The sequence below is a fragment of the Malaclemys terrapin genome, chromosome 12, assembly GCF_027887155.1.
Source record: "Malaclemys terrapin pileata isolate rMalTer1 chromosome 12, rMalTer1.hap1, whole genome shotgun sequence".
Classification (NCBI taxonomy): Eukaryota; Metazoa; Chordata; order Testudines; family Emydidae; genus Malaclemys; species Malaclemys terrapin.
This window is the reverse complement of record NC_071516.1, coordinates 19194137-19214688: the sequence shown is the minus strand read 5'-3', so window position 1 is coordinate 19214688 and position 20552 is coordinate 19194137. Positions and strand designations below refer to the sequence as shown.

At 42.5% G+C, this 20552-nt stretch overlaps 2 protein-coding genes across 5 annotated transcripts in view; one reads left to right on the top strand and one right to left on the bottom strand.

The window, feature by feature from the left end:
• The window catches only part of LOC128846308 (uncharacterized), a 304287-nt gene that overhangs the window by 167252 nt on the left and 116483 nt on the right, over window positions 1-20552 (bottom strand). The window lies entirely within an intron of this gene.
• EYA2 (EYA transcriptional coactivator and phosphatase 2) overlaps window positions 1-20552 on the top strand; it is a 154316-nt gene that overhangs the window by 38146 nt on the left and 95618 nt on the right. For 2 of the 4 annotated variants that reach the window (XM_054045313.1, XM_054045311.1), the window contains exons 2-3: window positions 19290-19408; window positions 20486-20530. In XM_054045313.1, coding sequence (XP_053901288.1) covers window positions 19300-19408; window positions 20486-20530 — 154 coding nt within the window. In that variant the 5' untranslated portion in view covers window positions 19290-19299. Of the gene's footprint in view, window positions 1-1861; window positions 2055-19289; window positions 19409-20485; window positions 20531-20552 lie in introns of all 4 variants that reach the window. The other 2 variants (XM_054045312.1, XM_054045314.1) reach the window with 2 other exon arrangements.

The following is a 20552-nucleotide window of genomic DNA, read 5'->3' as shown; positions in this document are numbered from 1 at the left end:
TAGTGGAGGTGCTTATTTTTCTGGGCCACCCCAATTGGCCGGGGCCCCTGGGCAGGGGCCCCATCGGTCCAGCGGCTAGTCCGCCACTGAACACGCCAAATCACCAGCATTCATGATTTGTCCCAGTAAGCACCAAGAGCAGGAACTATACCTGGACAGGTTATCTACCCTAGCATTTCCCCCTAAAATAACCCACCATTACTACCCCTAGCAGGTCTGCTCCACCAGTGAGAGCAATCGTGGGAGCACTAGGGTGACCAGATAGCAAGTGTGAAAAATCGGGACGGGGGTGAGGGGTAATAGGATCCTATATAAGAAAAAGACCCAAAAATCGAAACTGTCCCTATAAAATCGGGACATCTGGTCACCCTAGGGAGCACAGACCAGCCACAGATGTCTTAAAGCACATCTAGACAAATGGGCTGAGATTTTCAAAGAATCTGAAGGGAGTTTTTTCCTCAGCTCCCACTGAAATTCCCTTTGACTCCTTTGAAAATCTCAGCCATGGTGGTTAAAATTCTGGCAGCAGCCTATGTATACTACTGTTTGGTATGTCACTGACTTTCTTTAACACCTCACATTTATTTAACATTTAATATATTTATACCATGGTTTTCTATAACTTCTACTATGTAAGATCCGCCACCCTTAATTTCACTAAAGCAATTTGACAGGCACTGCATCAAGGATTATTCAAAACAAACTGATGTTTGCATTTCTGTAGCACCTTTCATCCAAGAATCCTGAAGTGCTTTACAAACAAGTAACCATTCCAGCATCCCTGTAATTCAGGGAGATATTACCTCCATTTCACAGAAGAGGAAACTGAAGTACAGAAAGGTGATGTGACTTAGCCAGAGTCGCACAGAGAGCTTGTGTCAGAGCCTACTTATCTTGAAGCCCATTTATTCACTTTAGTCACAAAATTGCCCTCCTTCGTCAAGCTGTGTTGTAAAATGAACAGGAGTACTTGTGGCACCTTAGAGACTAACAAATTTATTAGAGCATAAGCTTTCGTGGACTACAGCCCAGAAGAAGTGGGCTGTAGTCCACGAAAGCTTATGCTCTAATAAATTTGTTAGTCTCTAAGGTGCCACAAGTACTCCTGTTCTTTTTGCGGATACAGACTAACACGGCTTCTACTCTGAAAGCTGTGCTGTGTGAATGGGAAAAAGTTGTAGAGCATTGTTCCTGAGAAGCACTCAGCGGAATGCTCGCTTGAAAGCAACATTTTCTTCAATAATTACTGAGTGTGCTTCTTAAGCAGCTGCTCTGTATTGGACTGACGGCATGTACCACACCTTCCCCAATATTGCTGCAGCAAATACTTGTGTTTATTAAACAGCACGGTAAATAGGTCCATAGAAGCAGGGTAGATTGCAAGAATGAAATGAACCTGCCTTGAATTAGGTTAAAGATACACTGCAGCCTTTGGGGGAATGTGGCTCTTTTTCTTTATTTTTATTTGTACTAGAGTGGTAACTAGAGCCCAGGGGCTGCTTGTGCACATACCTGTGTAAGAGATGGTGCTTGTCCAAGGGATCTACGATCCAAAGAAACAAGACACACGATGAGAAGAAAAGATAACAGAGGTGAAGAACTTGTCCACTATCATAGTGCTGATCAATGGCATAGCAGGGAATAGAACCCAAGTTTCCTGGGTCCTAGTCTAATGCATGAGCCACTGGACTACACTGCTTCTTAGTGTAGACTATTATATACTCTCTCTTGTATAAGAATAAACCTGTCTTGTGTTTAGTTTGGAACACCTCCCTTTCTCATATGCATTCTTTTCTGTGGGTTGATGAACAGAGGTGCTCTATATTTTGAGCAAGTGTGTTCTGCTGCTTTCCTTTTTCAGTGCAAACTGCCATGGGAAATCTGCATAAATGATGCATCATGAACATGTGAATCAAGAGTTGTCCCTTTGGAGCTGGCTGGTATGAATGGTTATGGGTAACCTGTGCACATTCAAACCCACAACAAACCTAAGCTATCATCTGAGAAGAAAGGCGGCCCTCGGCACTCCCTGCAGCGGGCCTCCCTTCCCCAAGGTAAAACATTCTGACACCAAACTTCCTGGAAAATGTTTCACTTTGGCCTTTGTTCCACCTAATGGCCCAACTTTCACTGAGTTACACATTCTTCATTCCTCTTGGTGCTCAGAAACCATCCAGCCCCGCCCCCCCTCCTCCTACTCTCAATTGCCAAAGTAGCCAAAGGAAAATTGAAGTTCTACTACTATTGTTCTGTTTGCAAACAAAAACTCAGACCCCCTGGAAGGAGCACACATCTGGAAACGGGTTCTCTCTGTACAAATAATGTGCCTAACTTCCCAAAAATGAAAAGGCTGCTCCATCTATTTACCCTTCCTCTGTGGATTTTCTACAGCCAACCCTAGGGACCTTTCACTCTCTCCTCAGCTCTCTCTTCCCTCTGCTTGTCTAGTGCTGGCTTCTTTTCTGTACCTTCACACTGTCTCTGTATTGCTGCTGCAAGAGCCTTCTCCACTGCACAGTCTGCCATCTTGAACAGCTTTTCTATGCCTTTTTGTCTCTATTAACTCTCTTTTTTAACATATTTGCAGATGAGATTTGTATAATCTCAGGCCTTGTCCAGCTGTATTTGGGACTCAGCTACAGATATCGCTGTGCTGGTGCGAACAAACCCCCAACCATAGACAAGGAAAGTTGTGATTTGCACTGGCTGAGGTCACTTGTGCTTGAAATGGAGGTACGCTCCTGAAATCACAGGTTTAATTGTCTAGATTTAGGGATTGCTCTGGTGAAGCGGCACTGGATTCTGGCTCTGCATGGCAGAATCGGGGCTAATCACATGTATAGAGAGGGCCTCACTTCCCTAAACTTCTTAATTTCTCTCTTTTAGTGTAATTGCTTAACTCTGTGAAACCTTAAAAGATACATTTTAATGAGAGGGGTAAGGCACCAGTCCTGCAAACACTTACACATGTGCTTAGCTTTACAGCCATATGTAGCTCTGTTGACTGCAATGGGGCTTAGCAAACATTTTGTTGGAGGGGGTCAGAGTACTCAGAATCTTGAAGGACCAAGTCCCTGATGTTGAACCCTGTGTTATCCAGTACTGCTCCCTCACTGTGCTTTGTCCAAAGGATGAAGGTAACACCCAGGTCGAAAAGGGACCCTCGCGGCTCTGATCAGCACTGCTGACTGGGCCGTTAAAAGTCCAGTTGATATTGCTGCCGGCACAGACGGGTTGGCAGGCTCCCTGCCCGGCTCTGCGTGGCTCCTGGAAACTGCCAGCATGTCCTCTGGCTCCTAGGTGAAGGGGTGGTCACGAGGGCTGTGCGCGCTGTCTCCACCCCGAGCACTGGCTGCACAACGATTGGCCGGGAACTGCGGCCTAGGAGATGGAGGGACATATTGCTGCTTTCCGGGAGCCACCTGAGGTAAGGACCGCTTGGAGCCCGCACCCCAACCCCGGCCCCAGCCCTGAGCCCCCTCCTGCACTCCAAACTCCTCGGCCCCAGCTCGGAGCCCCCTCTTGTACCCCAAACCCCATCATGCCCATCCCGCATCCCCAGCTGGAGCTCTCACCCCCTCCCGCACCCCAACCTCCTGTCCCAGCCTGGAGCCCCCTCCCACACTCCGAACCCCTTGGCCACAGCCTGGAGCCCCCTCCTGCACCCCAAAACCCTCATCCCTGGCCTCACCCCAGAGCCCACACCTCCAGCCAGAGCCCTCACCCCCTCCCACACCTGGCACCCCAATCCCCACCCTGGTGAAAATGAGTGAGTGAGCGAGGATGGGGGAGAGCGAGTGACAAAGGGAGGGGGGATGGAATGAGTGGGGGTGGGGCCTCAGAGAAAGGGCAGAGGATGGGGCAAGGGTGATTTGTTTTCTGAGATTAGAAAGTTGCCAACCCTAAATTAAAGAAATGAAGAGGAAACGGAGTCAGAGTCCTCTTCACACAGTCACAAATGCAGGTTTAGCCAACATGAGCGCTTGGGACGTCGAGTGAAGAACACGTGCCTGCAATAGCAAAGGCCTTGTCTACACTGCAGAGTTTTGTCACCAAAAGGCAGCTTTCGGTGACGAAACAGTGGAGGTATACACACTGCAATGCCACTTTTGGCAACAAAACTCTTCAGTTTTGGTGACAAAATAAAAGCTCCTCGACGAGAAGCATAAAGTTTTTTGCAGCAAACCTAGAGTGACAAAGCATCAGTGTAGAGGCTGCCGTTCGTTATATCACCATAACTGGCCTCTCCCAGTATCCCACAATGCCTGCCGTGTCAGCTCTATTCACTGTTTTGAACTCGGCTGCCCTGCATGCCTGCTACACAGGCATGCATCGCTCCCATTTCAAAGCTCCGGAAAGTTCTGACAGCTAAACATGCTGCTCAGCTCCAGCAACAAAGAGCAAATCATTAACATGGAATGGTGCTGTCTCCCGCACTATGAACACAGAGGCAGACAGGCAGGAGCTGTCTGAACTTAGAGACAACATGCCAATACACTCACATTCCCCCAACACCCCCCCCCCACCCCGAAGCTTCCTGTCACACATTCTCTCTCCGACCCCTCCACACTTCAGTTGAAAAGCAACTAGCAATTTAGTAGGATTCCCATGGAAGGATGGGATTGAGAAACCTGCATCATGTGACACTTTACCTGCCCCATGAGGCATTGCAAACCCTTTCCAAAGCACTCTGCGGCCAGTTGCACAGTGGGATAGCTACCCACAGTGCACTGCTCTCTGTGTCGATGCAAGAGCTGCTAGTGTGGATGCACTCTGCTAACACAAGGAGCATAGTGTGGACATGCAACAGCGGTTTAATTAAAGTGTTTAATTAAAGCAGAATAACTTTTGTTGACAACACTCTGCAGTGTAGACAAGGCCAAAGTAAAACCTTGGTATCTGTGAAAGTAGAAATGTTTACTTTCTGTTTGAAAACAAGTTCAGTGGCTGGGAAAGTTTGAAATGTTGACAAAAAAAGGTTTGAAAACTTTAGCAGAACATTTTCCCATTTTCTGCTCTGCTCTGTCAGTGGCTTTTAAGCCTGGTTTACACTTAAAAGTTTTACCAGTATAACTATTTCAGTGAGGGGTCTAATTATTTCAGTTAAAAAAAAATCAAAAAGTCATATCAGTAAAAGCCATAATATGGACACAGTTATGCTGGTATAAAGGTAATTTATGCAAGCATAGTTTATTCCTATGCTTTGTATGAGAATAACTATTATGGTATAAAACACCTTTATAGTGACACAACTGCATCCACACTAGGGAGTTGCAGTGCTTTAACTATTGTAGTTAAAGTGATACAACTTGTGTGTTGACAAGACAATAGTTTTCCATAGAGTCTGATAGGTGAGAGAACTTTCTCCTTAGAAAGTCCTCTGCATATAGGAATGCAGCATTGCCATAGATGATTCTTTCTACTGTTCACTTCCACAAGTGAAACAGACCTGATCTTTCTGAATGAGCAGAAACTCTTCATTGGATGAAGAGTTTTTGTTCTACTTTGAATTTTGCATCCCAGTGATGTCTATGACCACTTAAACTATGAAGATCTGATAGCTGGATTAGCTTCTCAAAGTATTATTCACCTTCTAATATTCATTAAGTACTAGATAAAATAGTAATGATATAAGAGAAACAGATGATTTTTTGGATGAAATCCTCCGCAGATTGACAGCATGAGATGGAGTACTTTGGTGCATGTGTCAGTGTTGCCACTTCTCAGGGTATTTTGCAAATCTCTTGGCACTTGGTGTTTTTCTTAATGCACTAACTCCTGGAGTCATGCTATTTTGTGAGATTTGAGGTGTTTTATTGTAAATAAGCATGTAGAGAAACAAGATAACATGAACCTTAACGACTAAAAAACCAGAAGGAAAATAGTCCAAAATGTATTTATTTTTTATTTTAAATCTCATGATTTTTGAGTGCTTGAGGCTGGATGCAGTGTTTTGGTGCACGTATGGAGAACAGGCTATTTGAAGACAGAGCCTCCATGTGAGTGTCTGAGGAGAATGTTATCCTTGTTTTGAAGGACTCCAAGCATCCACCTCCCTGTGTATCCTTGCAGTTGTGCTTTTATTATGTTGCATTGTGACATCCAGTGTTTAAAATGCTGTTAGTGTTACACACTGCAGTGCAGCATTTCACAACGTTTTAAAAGAAACACTTTTTTTTTTTTTTGCTTTCAAACCAGACTTTTTTGTTTGTTTCATTTCGAGTCCAGTCTCTTTCAAGTGCTACTTCACTATATTCAATCGGAGAACAAGGATCAGCTCTGCTCTTACTTCCAAGTTATCTTTCAAACCTCAGACTGTGTCTCCTAAGGGAATTTTCCCTTTACTTCGTAACAAACATTCACGGTTGGCTGAGTTGGCTTGTTTGTTTTATATACACTAAATTTTCTTGGGAAGTTTAGTCCCAAGCATACCTTGGATTAATCAACCAGAAAGTGCTGATGCATCCTCTGGTCTATCTTCCTCCAATCTCTTTCACACGTTAATTGCAGGAAGTGTACAGAGGATCATCGTCCAGTTATGGCCTCTGTTAATGAATGGACACCCCTCTTTTGCTCTGTCTGACCACAAGGCAGGTGTGGGGATTGAGAGTCTCAGGTAGGGTGTATAGAAAGAAGGGGTGCCAGGTAGCTTTGCGCAAAGAAAGATGGGCATTTTATTTACATGGAAAACTGTCTATCTTGTTTAAGCTACAGGCCTGAGGCAAGAAAAAACAGGATGTACATAAACATAGGGAAATGGTCTGGAATCATAAGAGGTGACTAAGGCAAACAAGCCAACGCTTTGGGAAATTCAGAACTTGTGGTGGGACAACATGTACAATCAGTTTTGCCAAGCCCAACCATTCAAAAATCATGAGATTGGCTTATAAATTACTAGACTTTAAATAATTTTTGATTCTTTTTATTTGCCTTCTGGCTTTTAAACCATTAAAGTTTGTTCCGATGCTTTTCTCCACTAACATGAGGGCTAGAAAAATTGAGTTTTATTAAAATGAAAGATGAGATTCTCACAGTCACATTATTCCAGTAACAGGGGCTTTAACAAAAATACCAAATATCACAAGACTGGTGATAAAATTGCATGATTTGGCAATACTGTAAAATATTAGTTTGTCTATAGAAAGTGTTAGTAATACTGTGGAATATTAAATCATAGGCTGTCTGTTCCTGTTGACTGCGAAATGTCAGAAGCATTGTTGTTATAAATATTAAAGTAATGTGCTCAGTAAAGTATATGACAAAATAAAAGATGGTCTCCTGCCCTGAGGAGTTTGAATACAAATACATATTTAAATCAATGTTAAAATAAGGCCAAGCATGAACATTAGGCCAGTTACAAAAATGCAAACCTGCACTCCATTGTCCGTATATTTGGGTGTTGAAAGTGTGTGAGAGCAGTGGGAGCTGTTTCCTGTTGTATTGGATGCCCTCCAATATCTGGGCCCACTGGGATGAATTCAGAGGGCACTGAAAGACTTTCATGTGGATTCTTTTGTTGATTTAGTCCGTAGGATACTTGATTTTTTAAAAACCATTTATTTATTTAGGAAGTTCTAACAAGTTTATAAATCCTTGCCATGTAAATATCAGAAACAAAACAATCATTACAATAGTGAGCTTTTGTTTAAAGAGACATTATACAGGAATGGAGTCATTCTTTCTATTTAGCACAGTGTCACCATATTACAGAGGGAGCATCGTTATAACACCTCTATTATTTTTAGTGATTTTATTAAATTGAGTGAAATCTCTGCCTATGCATATTTAACAGACCAGACATGCTTATCAAATGTTAATATTCAAAAATATTGGACAGATATAATGGTTTTTGTTTTTTTTTTTTTTTTTTTTGCAGGTTAATGTACTTTGTCTGGGCACTTGACTTAATTGCTTAATAGGAAAGCTATTAACAAACCCTGCCATTGTCACCGTAATTGTACTTGTATTGGCAGAAATCATTGTGCTGGCCTGTCAGTGACCTGGGTGCATGATGTCCTGCAGTCTGTGGGTGGTAGGAGTTCAGAATGGGACAGAAGCAGTACACCTCATCCTGGATGTGTGGGAGGAGCACTCTGTATTACTCTCAGGTACCCCCCAACTGATTTAAAAACAGGATCAACTGGCCTCAGAGGAAGCTGTCCTAGCCTTCCTCTGTTGTGGAGGAAAGAAACAGCAGAAAGATACAGGGAGAGAAAGGGAAGCAGCTGCTCCATTGTACCGTAGATGCTGCAGCGACAGAAGAGGTTCTTCCATCCCTGTAGTAAGTCCACCTCTCTGAGAGGCAGTAGCTAGGTCAATGGAATAATTCTTCTGTCTACCAAATTGTGTCTACCATGGGGCTTAGTCAGACTAATTACATTGCACAGGGCTTAAAATTTTCATTGTGAGATGTATGTACAAGTAATATTTAAGGAACGAAGTATTTATATTCAAAGTGTGCTCTGTGGACTAAGAGTAGAAATCAATCACCAATAGGTAATGTGCCTCCAGGGTGACTCATCCAAGCAAGAGGGAGTTGTCACTCCTCCCTCATCAGCCGGCAAGATAATACAAGGCTCAACTGAGCAGCCTTGCTCCCTCCCAAAACTATCAGTGGAAAACCATCAGAGGCACCACCAAACAATCAAAACTTCTGAGAGCAACGTTACACCAGACAGAGCTTTGCACTGGCTGTGAATAGAAACAAAAAAATTGATTTCAGTATAGCAGAGTATAGGGAAACACACTCTGGATCCATTCACTGAGGAGGGGGAAATGTCCATGAACTTTTGGATCCTGGTTATTAGGAAATGAGCCAGCTCTGCAACTAACTGAACTTTCAGGGGAGAATCTACTTTATTAGATAGGAAAGATATAGACCAAGGTTTGCGACTGATGTTTTGTTTTGTATTGTAATGGCTTGTTTCCACCACACTCTCTTATTTCGAATTAAATCTATATTCTTCCTTTAATAAACCTTATTCTGTTTTATTATAAGTGCTCCTAAGTTCGAAGTGGTTTACAGGAGTGGTGGTTTAAGATAAAACTGGTAAACTAGGGTACATTGCCCCTTTGTGTGCAGGGGATCTGGAATTTCTTTGAGTGCCCAGTGTCAAGGGCTGGAAATCACAGGAGAACGATTCAAGGGGGGGCTCGGGGATTGGGGTGCACCCATTGTTAACCTGCAAGGTGAAGCTAGGGCTGGCATAGCCCAGAGAAGAATGCTTGAGGGGCTGAAAGACTGGTAGTGCCCAGGGATCTGACACTCAGATACTATAAAAAAGACTCCCTTTCCCTGGGGGTGAGTTAACAAGGTGACTCACAGTCCTGGGTACCCCATGAGCCATTTGCACCCCACAACAGAGTTACTCAAGGCCCTGGCTTTGTGCTGTGGAAGAGAGAGAACGTAAGAATGGCCATACTGGATCAGACCAGTCATCCATCTAGCCAAGTATCCTGTCTTTTGGCAGTGGTCGATGCCAGATGCTTCAAAGGGAATGAACAGAACAGGGCAATTATCAAGTCATCCATCTCCTGTGGTATTGTCCCAGCTTCTGGCAGTCAGAGGTTTAGGGACACCCAGAGCATGGAGTTGCATCCCTGACTGTCTTGACTGATAGCCATCGATGGACCTGTCCTCCATGAATTTATCTAATTCTTTTTTTAACACATTTATACTTTTGGCCTTCACAACATCTTCTGGCAACGAGTTCCACAGCTTGACTGTGCGTTGTGTGGAGAACTACTTCCTTTTGTTTATGTAAACCTGGTGGCTCCTAGTTCTTGTGTTATTTACTCCTTCATATAACACTTCCTTATTCACTTTTCCCACACCACACATCGTGATTTTATAGACCTCTATCATATCCCCCCCCTTAGTCATCTCTTTTCCAAGATTAATAGTCCCAGACTTTTTAATCTCTCCACATATGGAAGCAGTTCCATTCCTCTAATCATTTTGGTTGCCCTTCTCTGTACCTTTTACACTTCTCATATATCTTTTTTGAAATGGGAAGAGCAGAATTGCACACAGTATTCAAGGTATGGGCATGCCATGGATTTAAATAGTAGCATTATGCTATTTTCTGTTTTATCTATCCCTTTCGTAATAATTCTTAACATTCTATTAGCCTTTTTTGACTGTCACTGCACATTGAGCAGATATTTTCAGAGAACTATCCACAGTGACTCCAATATCTCTTTCTTGAGTGGTAACAGCTAATATGGATCCCATCATTTTGTATGTATAGTTGAGATTATTTTTTCCAATGTGCATTACTTCGCATATATAAACATTGAATTTCATCTGCCGTTTTAGTTGCCCAGTCACCCAGTTTAGTGAGATCCCTTTGTAACTCTTAGTTTAATCCAAAACTGACTGCTATCTTGAGTAATTTTGTATCATCTGCAAATTTTGCCACCTTGTTGTTAACCCCCTTTTCCAAATCATTTGTGAATATGTTGAACAGCATTGGTCCCAGTTCAGATCCTTGGGGGACCCTGCTATTCATCTCTTTCCAATGTGAAAACTGACCATTTATTCCTACCCTTTGTTTCTGATCCACGAGAGGACTTTCCCTTTTGTCCCATGACTGCTTAGTTTGCTTAAGAGCCTTTGGTGAGGGACCTTGTCAAAGGCTTTCTGAAAGTCCAAGTACACAATATTGTCTGGATCATCCTTGTCCACATGCTTGTTGACACCCTCAGAGAATTCTAATAGATTGGTGAGGCATGATTCCCTTTATAAAAGTTGTGCTGACTCTTTCCCAACATATCTTGTTTGTCTCTGTGTCTGATAATTCTGTTCTTTACTATAGTTTCAGCCAACTTGTCTGGTACTGAAGTTAGGCTTACCAGCCTGTAATTGCCAGGATCGCCTCTGGGGCCTTTTTAAAAAATCAGTGTCACATTAGCTATCCTCCAGTCCTCTGATGCAGAGGCTGATTTAAGCAACAGTTTCATACCACAATTAGTAGTTCTTCAATTTCATATCTGTGTTCCTACAGAACAGTCAGAAGCTTCTCTGAGCACCTCTGCTTTTAGTACTTAGAATGGTCCAGGGAATTATCAGATGAAAAATCTGCCACTGCATTAAGTTTGATCATGTCAGTAGAAGATAGCTATCTCTCAGGAATAAAAACAGCCCAAGCTGCAGTGCCCTCAGGGTCACCTTGAAATGATATCTCGTCGTCACGGCTTATTGTCAGTCTTGCAGAAGAAGCATTTATGCCAGCTCAGGTTTAACTTTATGCTTGTTCAGGTCTTTAGTGCAAGGATTTATCTGCTGTATTGGGGGCTGGACTTTGTGAGCTAATAGGTCCTTTTCCGTCACTGGATCCTCTGATTCATATATATGAGAGAGAGAGAGAAATACTTTCACATGGCTGAGTGCCTGATGCGGGAGGAGCAGAGAGTCTGTTACAGAGAGAGCAAATATTAGAGTGATGCATAGTCGAACATAGCAACAAAGGAAAGGGGACTGCTCACCTCCACTTGACGTGTGTGGAAGTGAGAAGCCAATATCTTCCGTACTGGGAATTCCCTCTGCTGATAACTTGGGAAGTGGGCTTGAGATCATGGAGATTCTCCCTTTTGTGATGTGTCCAGGCAGAGGGGAACTGGGATTCCTCCCATTGCTGATGCCTTAGGGGGAATGGTGATGTTCCCTGCCGGTGACTTTTGTTTGGCGTGGGAGGATGTGGAGAAGAGGAGCTGAAATTTGGCAACTGTATAGAAGCTGCAAGCTGTTTGATAATTTTACAAGCTCTTAGGAAGGCACATCCTGCCAGAAAAGCTGTCTGAGCTGCAGTGTCATCCAAGGAAGCAAAGCATTTAAAAGAAACATGTGAGAGCTGTATGGTGATGCCTGTGGTGGTCAGTGAGTGATGCCCACGCCTGGATTCCTGGGAGCTTTTTATTAATGAACTAAAATTCTGTAAGAAATGGGAGCCTAAATGAAAACATAAAAACGGGGCCTGAGCCCCTTTTTTACTGCTTTTCTATTCAGAAAAAAAGGCCTGATAAAGTGTTGCTACTTCTTTTGCATTTAAAGCTATTTTTCCTTGTTTTCATTCTTACCTTGGAAATTATCAGCAATAGTGTCACTTTCCTCTCCTGGTTTTGCTGGAGGGGTTCATGGGGAGGGCCTCAGAGGATGTGTACAGTGAACTCTCCCACCTAAATGAAGGCGCAGGATGTTGAATCTCTATCAAAGACGTTGCTTTCTCCCAAGTGTTAATTGGGCATTGGAGTTAAATATACATTAACAAACACAGGCAACAAACATTTCAAAGTCTGCCTGAAAAAATTCTTCCTCTTTCAACTTTTGAGGTTTTAATTTTTCTGGTATTGTAATTTCACTAGGTCTCCAGCTACCATAGAGTCCCCCAGTATAGACAAGGTAAAATGTTCATAAGTGCTAAGTCCCATTTTCACAAGTGATTTAGGAATCTGTCTCATTGAAATCAGTGGGATGTAGGTGCCTAAATACCTTTGAAGATATGGGCCTCAATGCTTAAGTCACTTTTAAAAATAAAACTTTGGCTCCTAAATCATTTAGGAACTTTCGAAAAATTTACCCAAGACTTTTTTTTAAGAAAGGAAAAGAAAGTAGAACCTCTGGCCTTTTCTTTCTTTAAGGACAAAATCTTTTCAGGCCTTCTTATATATCATAAAGAAGCAGAGATCCATTTTTCTTCTTTTTTGCCTGTCACCTTTTAGATGTTTTTAATGCATCCAGCATCATTACAACATTTGGACTGGCTGGAGGTCCATATTGTTCTGTATAGCATACGGCACACCATGCTCGTTTCAATATATATAATAAATACTAACAAGTTTTCCCAGTTGTCTTATGATGATACATTCTGAGTCTTGTAAAAAACCTGTGTGGGTGTATTTTGGAGGGGACGGCCTCTACTTCAGCTGCTGCAAACTTCTGGTCTGGAAATCAGAGGGACTCTTTCCAGGACATTTCAAGCAAGAATATGTTTCCCTCTGAAATCAGAAAGACAGAAGATCAAGCTCTCTAGGTTGTTACAATGAAAACTCCTGCGAGTCTGTAGTCTTAAGCTAGTAACGTCTACTGAGTCACCCTTTTCCCAGTTTGGGAGGAGAAGGAAGGTGAAACTCATCAGCAAGGTTAGTAAAACCAGACAAAATCAGGGCAGAAAGACAAAAATGTTCCTTCTGTTTCTATTCCTCCGCTCCCAAGGCAAGCCAAAGCAAAGGATTAGACATGTGCCGATCCTGCCCAGGGCTCTCTGCAGGCACATGCACGTAGTTAGGCAAATCTGGTGGTTTCAGCTTGTATTTGGCCTCTAGCCAGAGAAAATTAAGATTTCTTTAGGGGATCCCCACATACGGTTGTTGCCATCTCTTGGCAGGCCTTTCTCCACCATTCACATAGCTTATTCTGCAACCTTTGACTCTCCTAAAAACCCTCTCCTGCTCCCTCCTCCCTCTCTCTGCAGGATCTTGCTGACTTTTTCAAAGAGCTAATGATCCACCTTTCTTCCTTCCTTCCCTTCTGTCTTGTCCCCACCTCATCCGCTCATCCACTGACAGCACCTTTGATACTCCGCTTCCCCCACAATATCTCAGCATTTTCTTCAGTGATGCCCTCTGTCCATGGAATGTCCTTCCTCAGCTGATCCAGGAGCTTCTCCTTATTCAGATCTTCTAAAGACCCTCTGCTACAGAAGCACGTATAGTAAAGCCAACCAATTGAAAGCCCTTCTTTACCCTTCATGATATGCACTACTCATCACTGGGCAACTGGGCCACTGCTCTTAGCCTATTGTCCTGGTTACTGCTAACACCCCAGTGAAAACGTGGCCCCCTACTGCTCTCCCACTTGCTTGTGGTGGATTCAAAATCCTGTTTGTCTTGTAAAAAATAAAATCCTGGTAACTCTGCAGACATGCTTTTAAACTTGTATTGTTTTGAGCTGCTGGCCCAGAATCGCTGCTGTAGTCTTGCTCCTGAAAGAGCTGCATTTCAGAGGCAAGTGAAGTATGCAGACACACACAGCCAGATCCTGTCCCTTTTCCAGCTGCTTTGCACAAACAGGCAACCAAGTATTCTCCTGGGCAGGATAGGAATGCCTAGCTAGCTCTCCCTCATCCCCAATCTCACTTAGTGGTGCTGCAGGTGTTAAAATCAGTGGAACTTTTAAAGCATCTTGAGGGCTGCTCTAAGTTATGCCAGGGTCAAACAAATCCTAGGGATCCAAGGAGCGCAAAAGAGCCACAACCCTCCTCCACACACCTCCCTTTCGGCAGTGCTGAGCAGAGCTGGGGCGCAATCGGATCTGACCTGCAATATCTAGGCTGGTTTTTGGTTTCACCTTTTCAGAATACTATCTATCTTATCCTCAGTACCATAGTAGTAGAGTGCTTGTCTGGCTCGGTCTGCACGCTGTGGCCCCAATTCAGCAAAGCACTTAAGCACGGGTTTAAGTGCTTTGCTGAATAGAGATAGGATTACTCACTTACTTAATCTTAGGCACGTTTTTGAATGCCTTGAATTGGGGCCTGGATTTGCAGCCTTCAAACATCATTGTAAAAGAAAATGTGATTTGTAAGTTACCCTGGCACCTCAGCCAAGAATCTGAAACCTTAAAATGTTTAATTTGGCTTCTCTAACTTCAAAATGACCGAAAAGTTTTTTTTCTAAACATTAGTAAAAGAAAAGTTTCTGCTTCTTGGCCGAGATACTGTGGGCCGACTTTCAGGGCAAAATATTGCTTTTTGAGAAGGGGATTCTAATGGAAAAGCTGAGCACCAAATTCACACATGGTTCTTTTTTTTAAAGATTATAAAAACCAAAAGCTCTTCCAGATGTTTCTCAGCCCAACATGCTACCATTGCTGGTTTTAATCAAAGCACAGATCCAGCAACCATTACTGCTGATTCTCCTGTATGTTATTCAACCCAGAAACTGTTGTCTGCAGTATTAAATAAATAAATAAACCCCGTCATTTCACAGATTGCACTCTCAGATGTCATTTTGTTGAGCCCAAGTTCATCTAGGCTCCCCTGTTTTACTGAAGATTTTCTTTAGATTGTTGGCATAAAATTTTCAAAATGTAGATGTTGTTTTAGCAAGATACACTTGCACACACTGGTAACTGTGTGTGAGAGAGGTAATAGAACTCAAAAGCATAAACTTGCACACACATACACATTTTACATGCAGTAACTTTTTGCACATGCCAAAATATACAATTTTAAGAAAAACAGGAGTTGAAACATTTGAAAAAAAAGTGATAAAGAGCAAATACTGGGAAGTGGGATATGACTTTGGTATTACAAAAGCGAGCAGAGGAAAAACAATAGAAAAATCATCAATCAGGCAATGGCTAATGAAATCCCTGAACAATGATGTAATTAGAGTGCATTAATCATTATAAAAGATCCCCCCCCCTTTAAACATCTGCTCCCATTCACTTGGCAACAATCTGGGCAGTGTCAGGAATAATGGGATTTTGGAGTTCATTGAAGGGTGCATGGTGTTTGAGAAATTGTATAGAGCATCCCAATCTTGGCTGGGATCTGGAACTAAATATTTTTTTCTCCCCTTCCTAATTCTGGTGTAGAGATTTTAAAATATAAATGAGACAGTTGGACATCACTTCACAATGGAATAGAAAGTCTAGTGTTAAGCCTGACAAACATACAGTAACCTAAAGGCTTTGCCGGCGGATTTGTCTAATGGATGCACTTTCAATATTTTAAACTTATCCAGTACATTTCAGGACTCTGCCTTCTGGTCACTGGCATTCTTAAAATACGCAGGGACAGATTCTGCATTGTACTGGGCACAGCAGAGTGGAGTGGTCTGCAAGGGAGTCAGTTACAGCTCCCTAGTTCCGAGGGACTGCTCTAACTTGCACAAGATGACAACAGTTCCCAATGGTTTGCCAGCTTTCTGGAGATAGTCAGAGCCTATCACACTCTGGCTAGTCCTCCTTCCCACCTTGGCATGCCCTCTGGACTAGGGATTGCCAAGAGAGAAGTATGGGAGCTAGCTACACCAGCTCTCCAACTGCCAAGGTTTCCCCCACTAGGGAAATTCCTAACTGGGGGATCACAGGAAATCTCCCCTCCCTTTAAGTTGCTGGAGTGGCACAGAGGAAACTTGCACTATTGTTATGAAAAGCAGCAAAGGGGATATTTCATCTCATAAGCAGTGAGGGAAGCCATGTTTGCCTTTGCTCTTGAGCTTGTGCAAGTGAATGTAAGACAATCCAACAGATCATCACACTGCTAACCAAAGGAAAATGTAAAATCTTGTGTGTGTCATGCAAAAATGTAACTGGCTCTCCTGTTATACATTATGAGATTATTATTGTTAATAATGGTGGAACCAGGGTGTATTTCACTGTTTCTTCAAAGTGTGCTGTTTGCCTTTGTCGGGGTAGTTCGCTGGATTGTGTAGGTTAGAGAGTCAGAACTCGTGGTTTTCATTTCCAGCTCTGCCATTGACTCACTTTGTGACCTAGGACAAGTCACTTAGGGAGAGATTTTTAAAGCCAGAGGCCAGTTTTGCACCCACATATAACTCAGATAGCTAGATAAATCTAAATGCAATTGACTGCACAGACAATTATTTGTGGGTGTATTTAACCCCCCCACACACACACACACATCTTTTGATTTTTGTCTTGCTGTGCTTCAGTTTCCTCGTGTGTAAAACAAGAACAGCATTTAACTTTGCTTGCCAAGCTGTTTTGAGGCTGTGTAAAATGCTTTGAGGTCCTCAAGTGAAAGGGGCAATCCAAATGCAAAATATTAATACTGTACATGAGAGGTTTTCTTTTTAATAAAAGTATCTGTAAGACACTGCAGTTATGGAGCAGGGGACATACAGATTTGGCCAGTTTCTGCTGATTTCAGTTACCCAGTTTGTGCACAGTTAGGTGGCTTTGCTGAAGCACAAGATTTGTTTCTGTACGTGTGGTACTGTACTAGAAGGTAATGGTGTGCGTGGGCAGTCCAGGGAGGCAGATGAGGGGAAGCCAAAGGTGTCAGGTTGGAGGAAGGAAAGGGAGAAGGGGCTGTGAAGATGGAGTTGATGCGGCTGAACATTTTTGGTATCCAAATCCCATGCAAATATTCAAGCTATCTGGTATCCATTGTTGGCACTGTACACATCCCTAATGGATGAATTGATGGGGAGCAGTTGCTGCGTAGTTAGAGTGAGGAGTTTGAAGTTCGAACTCCTGAATTCTGTTTCAGTCTCAGCTTTTTGGTCTTGAGCAACACACTTCGCCTCTCTGTGCCTAGCTTACCCTGGCATATAACAATATTAACCTACTCCCAGGGGCTTGTGCTGTTTGTAAAATGATTGGAAGTGCTCAGATGAAAAGTACGTAGTTTATTGTTCTTGATCTCTCCAGGCTGGTCACTTTACATGCTGATATTTTCCCTTAAGCAAAAAAGAAAAGAAAAAAGAATAGACCAAATGGAAGTGCCTAGTCTAGCTTAACAGAAATACAATGTCCAGGCTTCAGATTTGTATGTTGCTAAGTTTTAACTTCATGACATTCTAAGTGTACTGTACTATGCATTTTAATGCCAGTTCCACAGTCGCTGCCACACCATCTGCTGCCTTTATACTACTGAATAGACAGATCCTTATCGTGGAGCAGGGAGTTGTCCGCAGCTGAGTTAGCTGAACAATGTGTTCAGTGGTAAATAGAAAGGTGAGCTGGTTCAGGTCCTGACTTGGGACCCTCCGTATGCTTTTGATCCATTCAAGGCAGTGGGAGCCTTTTGAAGTACCTCTCCTCCCCTCCCCCCACTCCCTATCCACCCCAGCTGTCATCTTCCAGGTTCTGCTCCCTGTCCCTGCTCTGGAACACTTCTGAATCATGCTTTCTCTTAATGCTATAGCCTCCGGGGACTGGAGTGAGGACAAGCCTGACAAATGGTGCAAGCTGCTTGTATGGCTGCGAAGTACAAAGGAAAAAAAATATTGCAGAGTCTTTGAATCCTTAGGTCTGCATAGTTTGTTTGGGGCCTGAATCAAATGCTACAGAATAAATTGGTGTATTTGACAATGCAAAACAGATTTCTATGGTATCATGTTTTTGTAAACAGTTCAACTTTACCCATTGAGCTCTGGAATTTCTAAGGCCACTGGGTTTCCCTCGTAGGCCACTGGGTTTCTTCAAAGTTCAAAACTTAGGGGAGGTTTCCATGTCTGCACAGGAAACAAGTGGCTTATTCCTACTGCCGATCTTTGTAAGAGATTGATGTCTATGAACTTATTTTATGTAAAACTGCCTGCACCTTTCTAATGTGACACATGGATGCCTAGTTTTGTCTACCCCGATCACAGTGGCCAAAATTTTCAAACTTAGGTGCCCAAAGTTAAGCACCTAAACCCATAAATAAGGAGCCTAAAATTCCAAAGGTGGCGAGCAACTGTAGTTCAAAGGGAGGTCTTGGGAGTACTTCTGAAAATGTAGGTGCTTGAAGTTAGGCACTTAAGTTTGAAATGTAGTGTTTGTGTGTGTGTGTGTGTGTGTTTTGAGCAATGTTCCTGGTGGTGGTCCTTATTTTATCTGAACTAGTTTATCTGATCTGTTGTTATTACCATTGTGTGAATGTTTGAGATACACATATATCTGGTTTCATCTGAAAACTTGAACCCCACATGACAGCAATTGCTCCTGTGGATTTCCAGCTTAACCAAAGTCAGGTGACTTTCAAGAGAGAGACTGTGCTTGTGAAACTTTGCCACCTGATAGTCAGAACAGCAGAGAGGTTTGGAGTGGCTTTCAGAGAAACATCCAAAAGTTATCATGATTAACCTGGACCTTCGAACCTCTCCCATCACAAGTAATAACTTTCTTCTTGTTGTATCTTAAGGCTGGATAGTATTGTTAACTGCCCTCAGCTTCAATATTCAGCCCTTAATTCTTATTCCCAGAGCCTTATCAGATACCACTGCATACTTAAGGAGGCGTGGCTAATACTTAAATATATTGCTTGTTCTGACGGCATTTAAGAGATTCAGAAATTTAATTTTGTGATGGCAAAATCCAGGAAGAGAGGGAAACATTAATCAAATGGGTGTAATCTCCAAGGAAACAAATACTTCATTTTAATTCAGCATTTCCCTTTGATGAAAACTTTGGTGAATGTTATTATGTAGAATTTATATGAAGCCTGGGTTTAGGTAATCAGCTTTAATATTTATACTCTTAGGGAAAAAATGGAATCATTAGTAAGCATGCATAATTAATGAATAAATTATATTTTTCCTTTGTTTTCCTTCAGGTATAAGGAAATGCTAGATCTAGTGATATCACCCAGTCTGACAGTAAATAGAGAGTGCCACGATAGACTGAAGCTTAACCTTTCTAACATTTATGCCACGGCTCCAGATGACATAGAAGGTAGGCTGCCTCTTCTGCTTCTGGTTTATTAACTTTAGACTGTTAGCATCAGGGGTATATATAAGAACAAAAGGAACTGACCAGGTGTGAGGCCTGTGCTTGTAAGAATTAGTCCTTTGATGCAAGAAGCAGTTAAAATTTCTATTTGATGTTTTTGTAACAAGTCCGGTTGTGTTTGAATCTGATTTGAATGCAATTAGAAATGGAATTATAGAGATACATGCACATCAGAATAACGTGTGTATAAAAGTGTATTTTAATCAACGCGGGCGGTTTTATTTTTGGCCCCCACCAATCCATCAACCCCTAAGGGCAGCATTAATTTGAACTCCGAGTTCTAGTCGTATTGTTGCTGCTTGGAAGAGAGAAGGGGTGAAAGCCCAGAGGCTGCCGTTCCTAATCAGCCAGAATGCAAATATGAAACATTTTACCAAAGCAGTTGCTGTGCCACAGTTCATGTCGAGCTGAGATCATTGCTGTCATTTCTGAACAGTTAGTCCCCAGCTCTGTGGTCTGGAGTTTCATATTTGGCAGGTACCAAGGACAAATTCTTTCAGTGGTTGAGGCTATGATGGAAACTTATCTACTCTCCTCCTCCTCCCCCTCTCCATCCCCCCGGCCATCTACCCCATTATACTGTTCAAGTGAAGGAAACAGAAGAATGTTAAATCTGTTTTAAAAATTATTGGCAAATGATGCAGCCAAACTAGTTCTCGCCAGTACAATTCCAGCTATTGTTTGCTGTGGTCAGGATCCCTCAGCCTTCCTGTTGGAGCAGAGTTAGCAAAAGGCACTGACTATTATGTTTAACTCTCGTGTTTAACCCTTTATTTGCAGGGTGTTAGAAGCCACTGTATGTTGGCTGTGTATGTTAGAAGCCACATGTTGTATCTGTGTTTGTTGAGCCTTTAGGAATTAAGTTGGATTGAAGCATGTATAGCATGACCACCAATTCAAAAGGTTTGCTGGAAGGATCAGAATCTATAGGAAATAGGGGAAAGAGGGTCTGGGCTATAGAAAAAGTAAGAATTTATTTTCAGAATATAAAATCTAATTGTACTAAAAACTTTCTTGCAGGTAAGTCCAAGCAAATTGCTCATAGTGAAATCGTTGTTGAATCAGGTAAGCCCAACTTTTTTAAAGA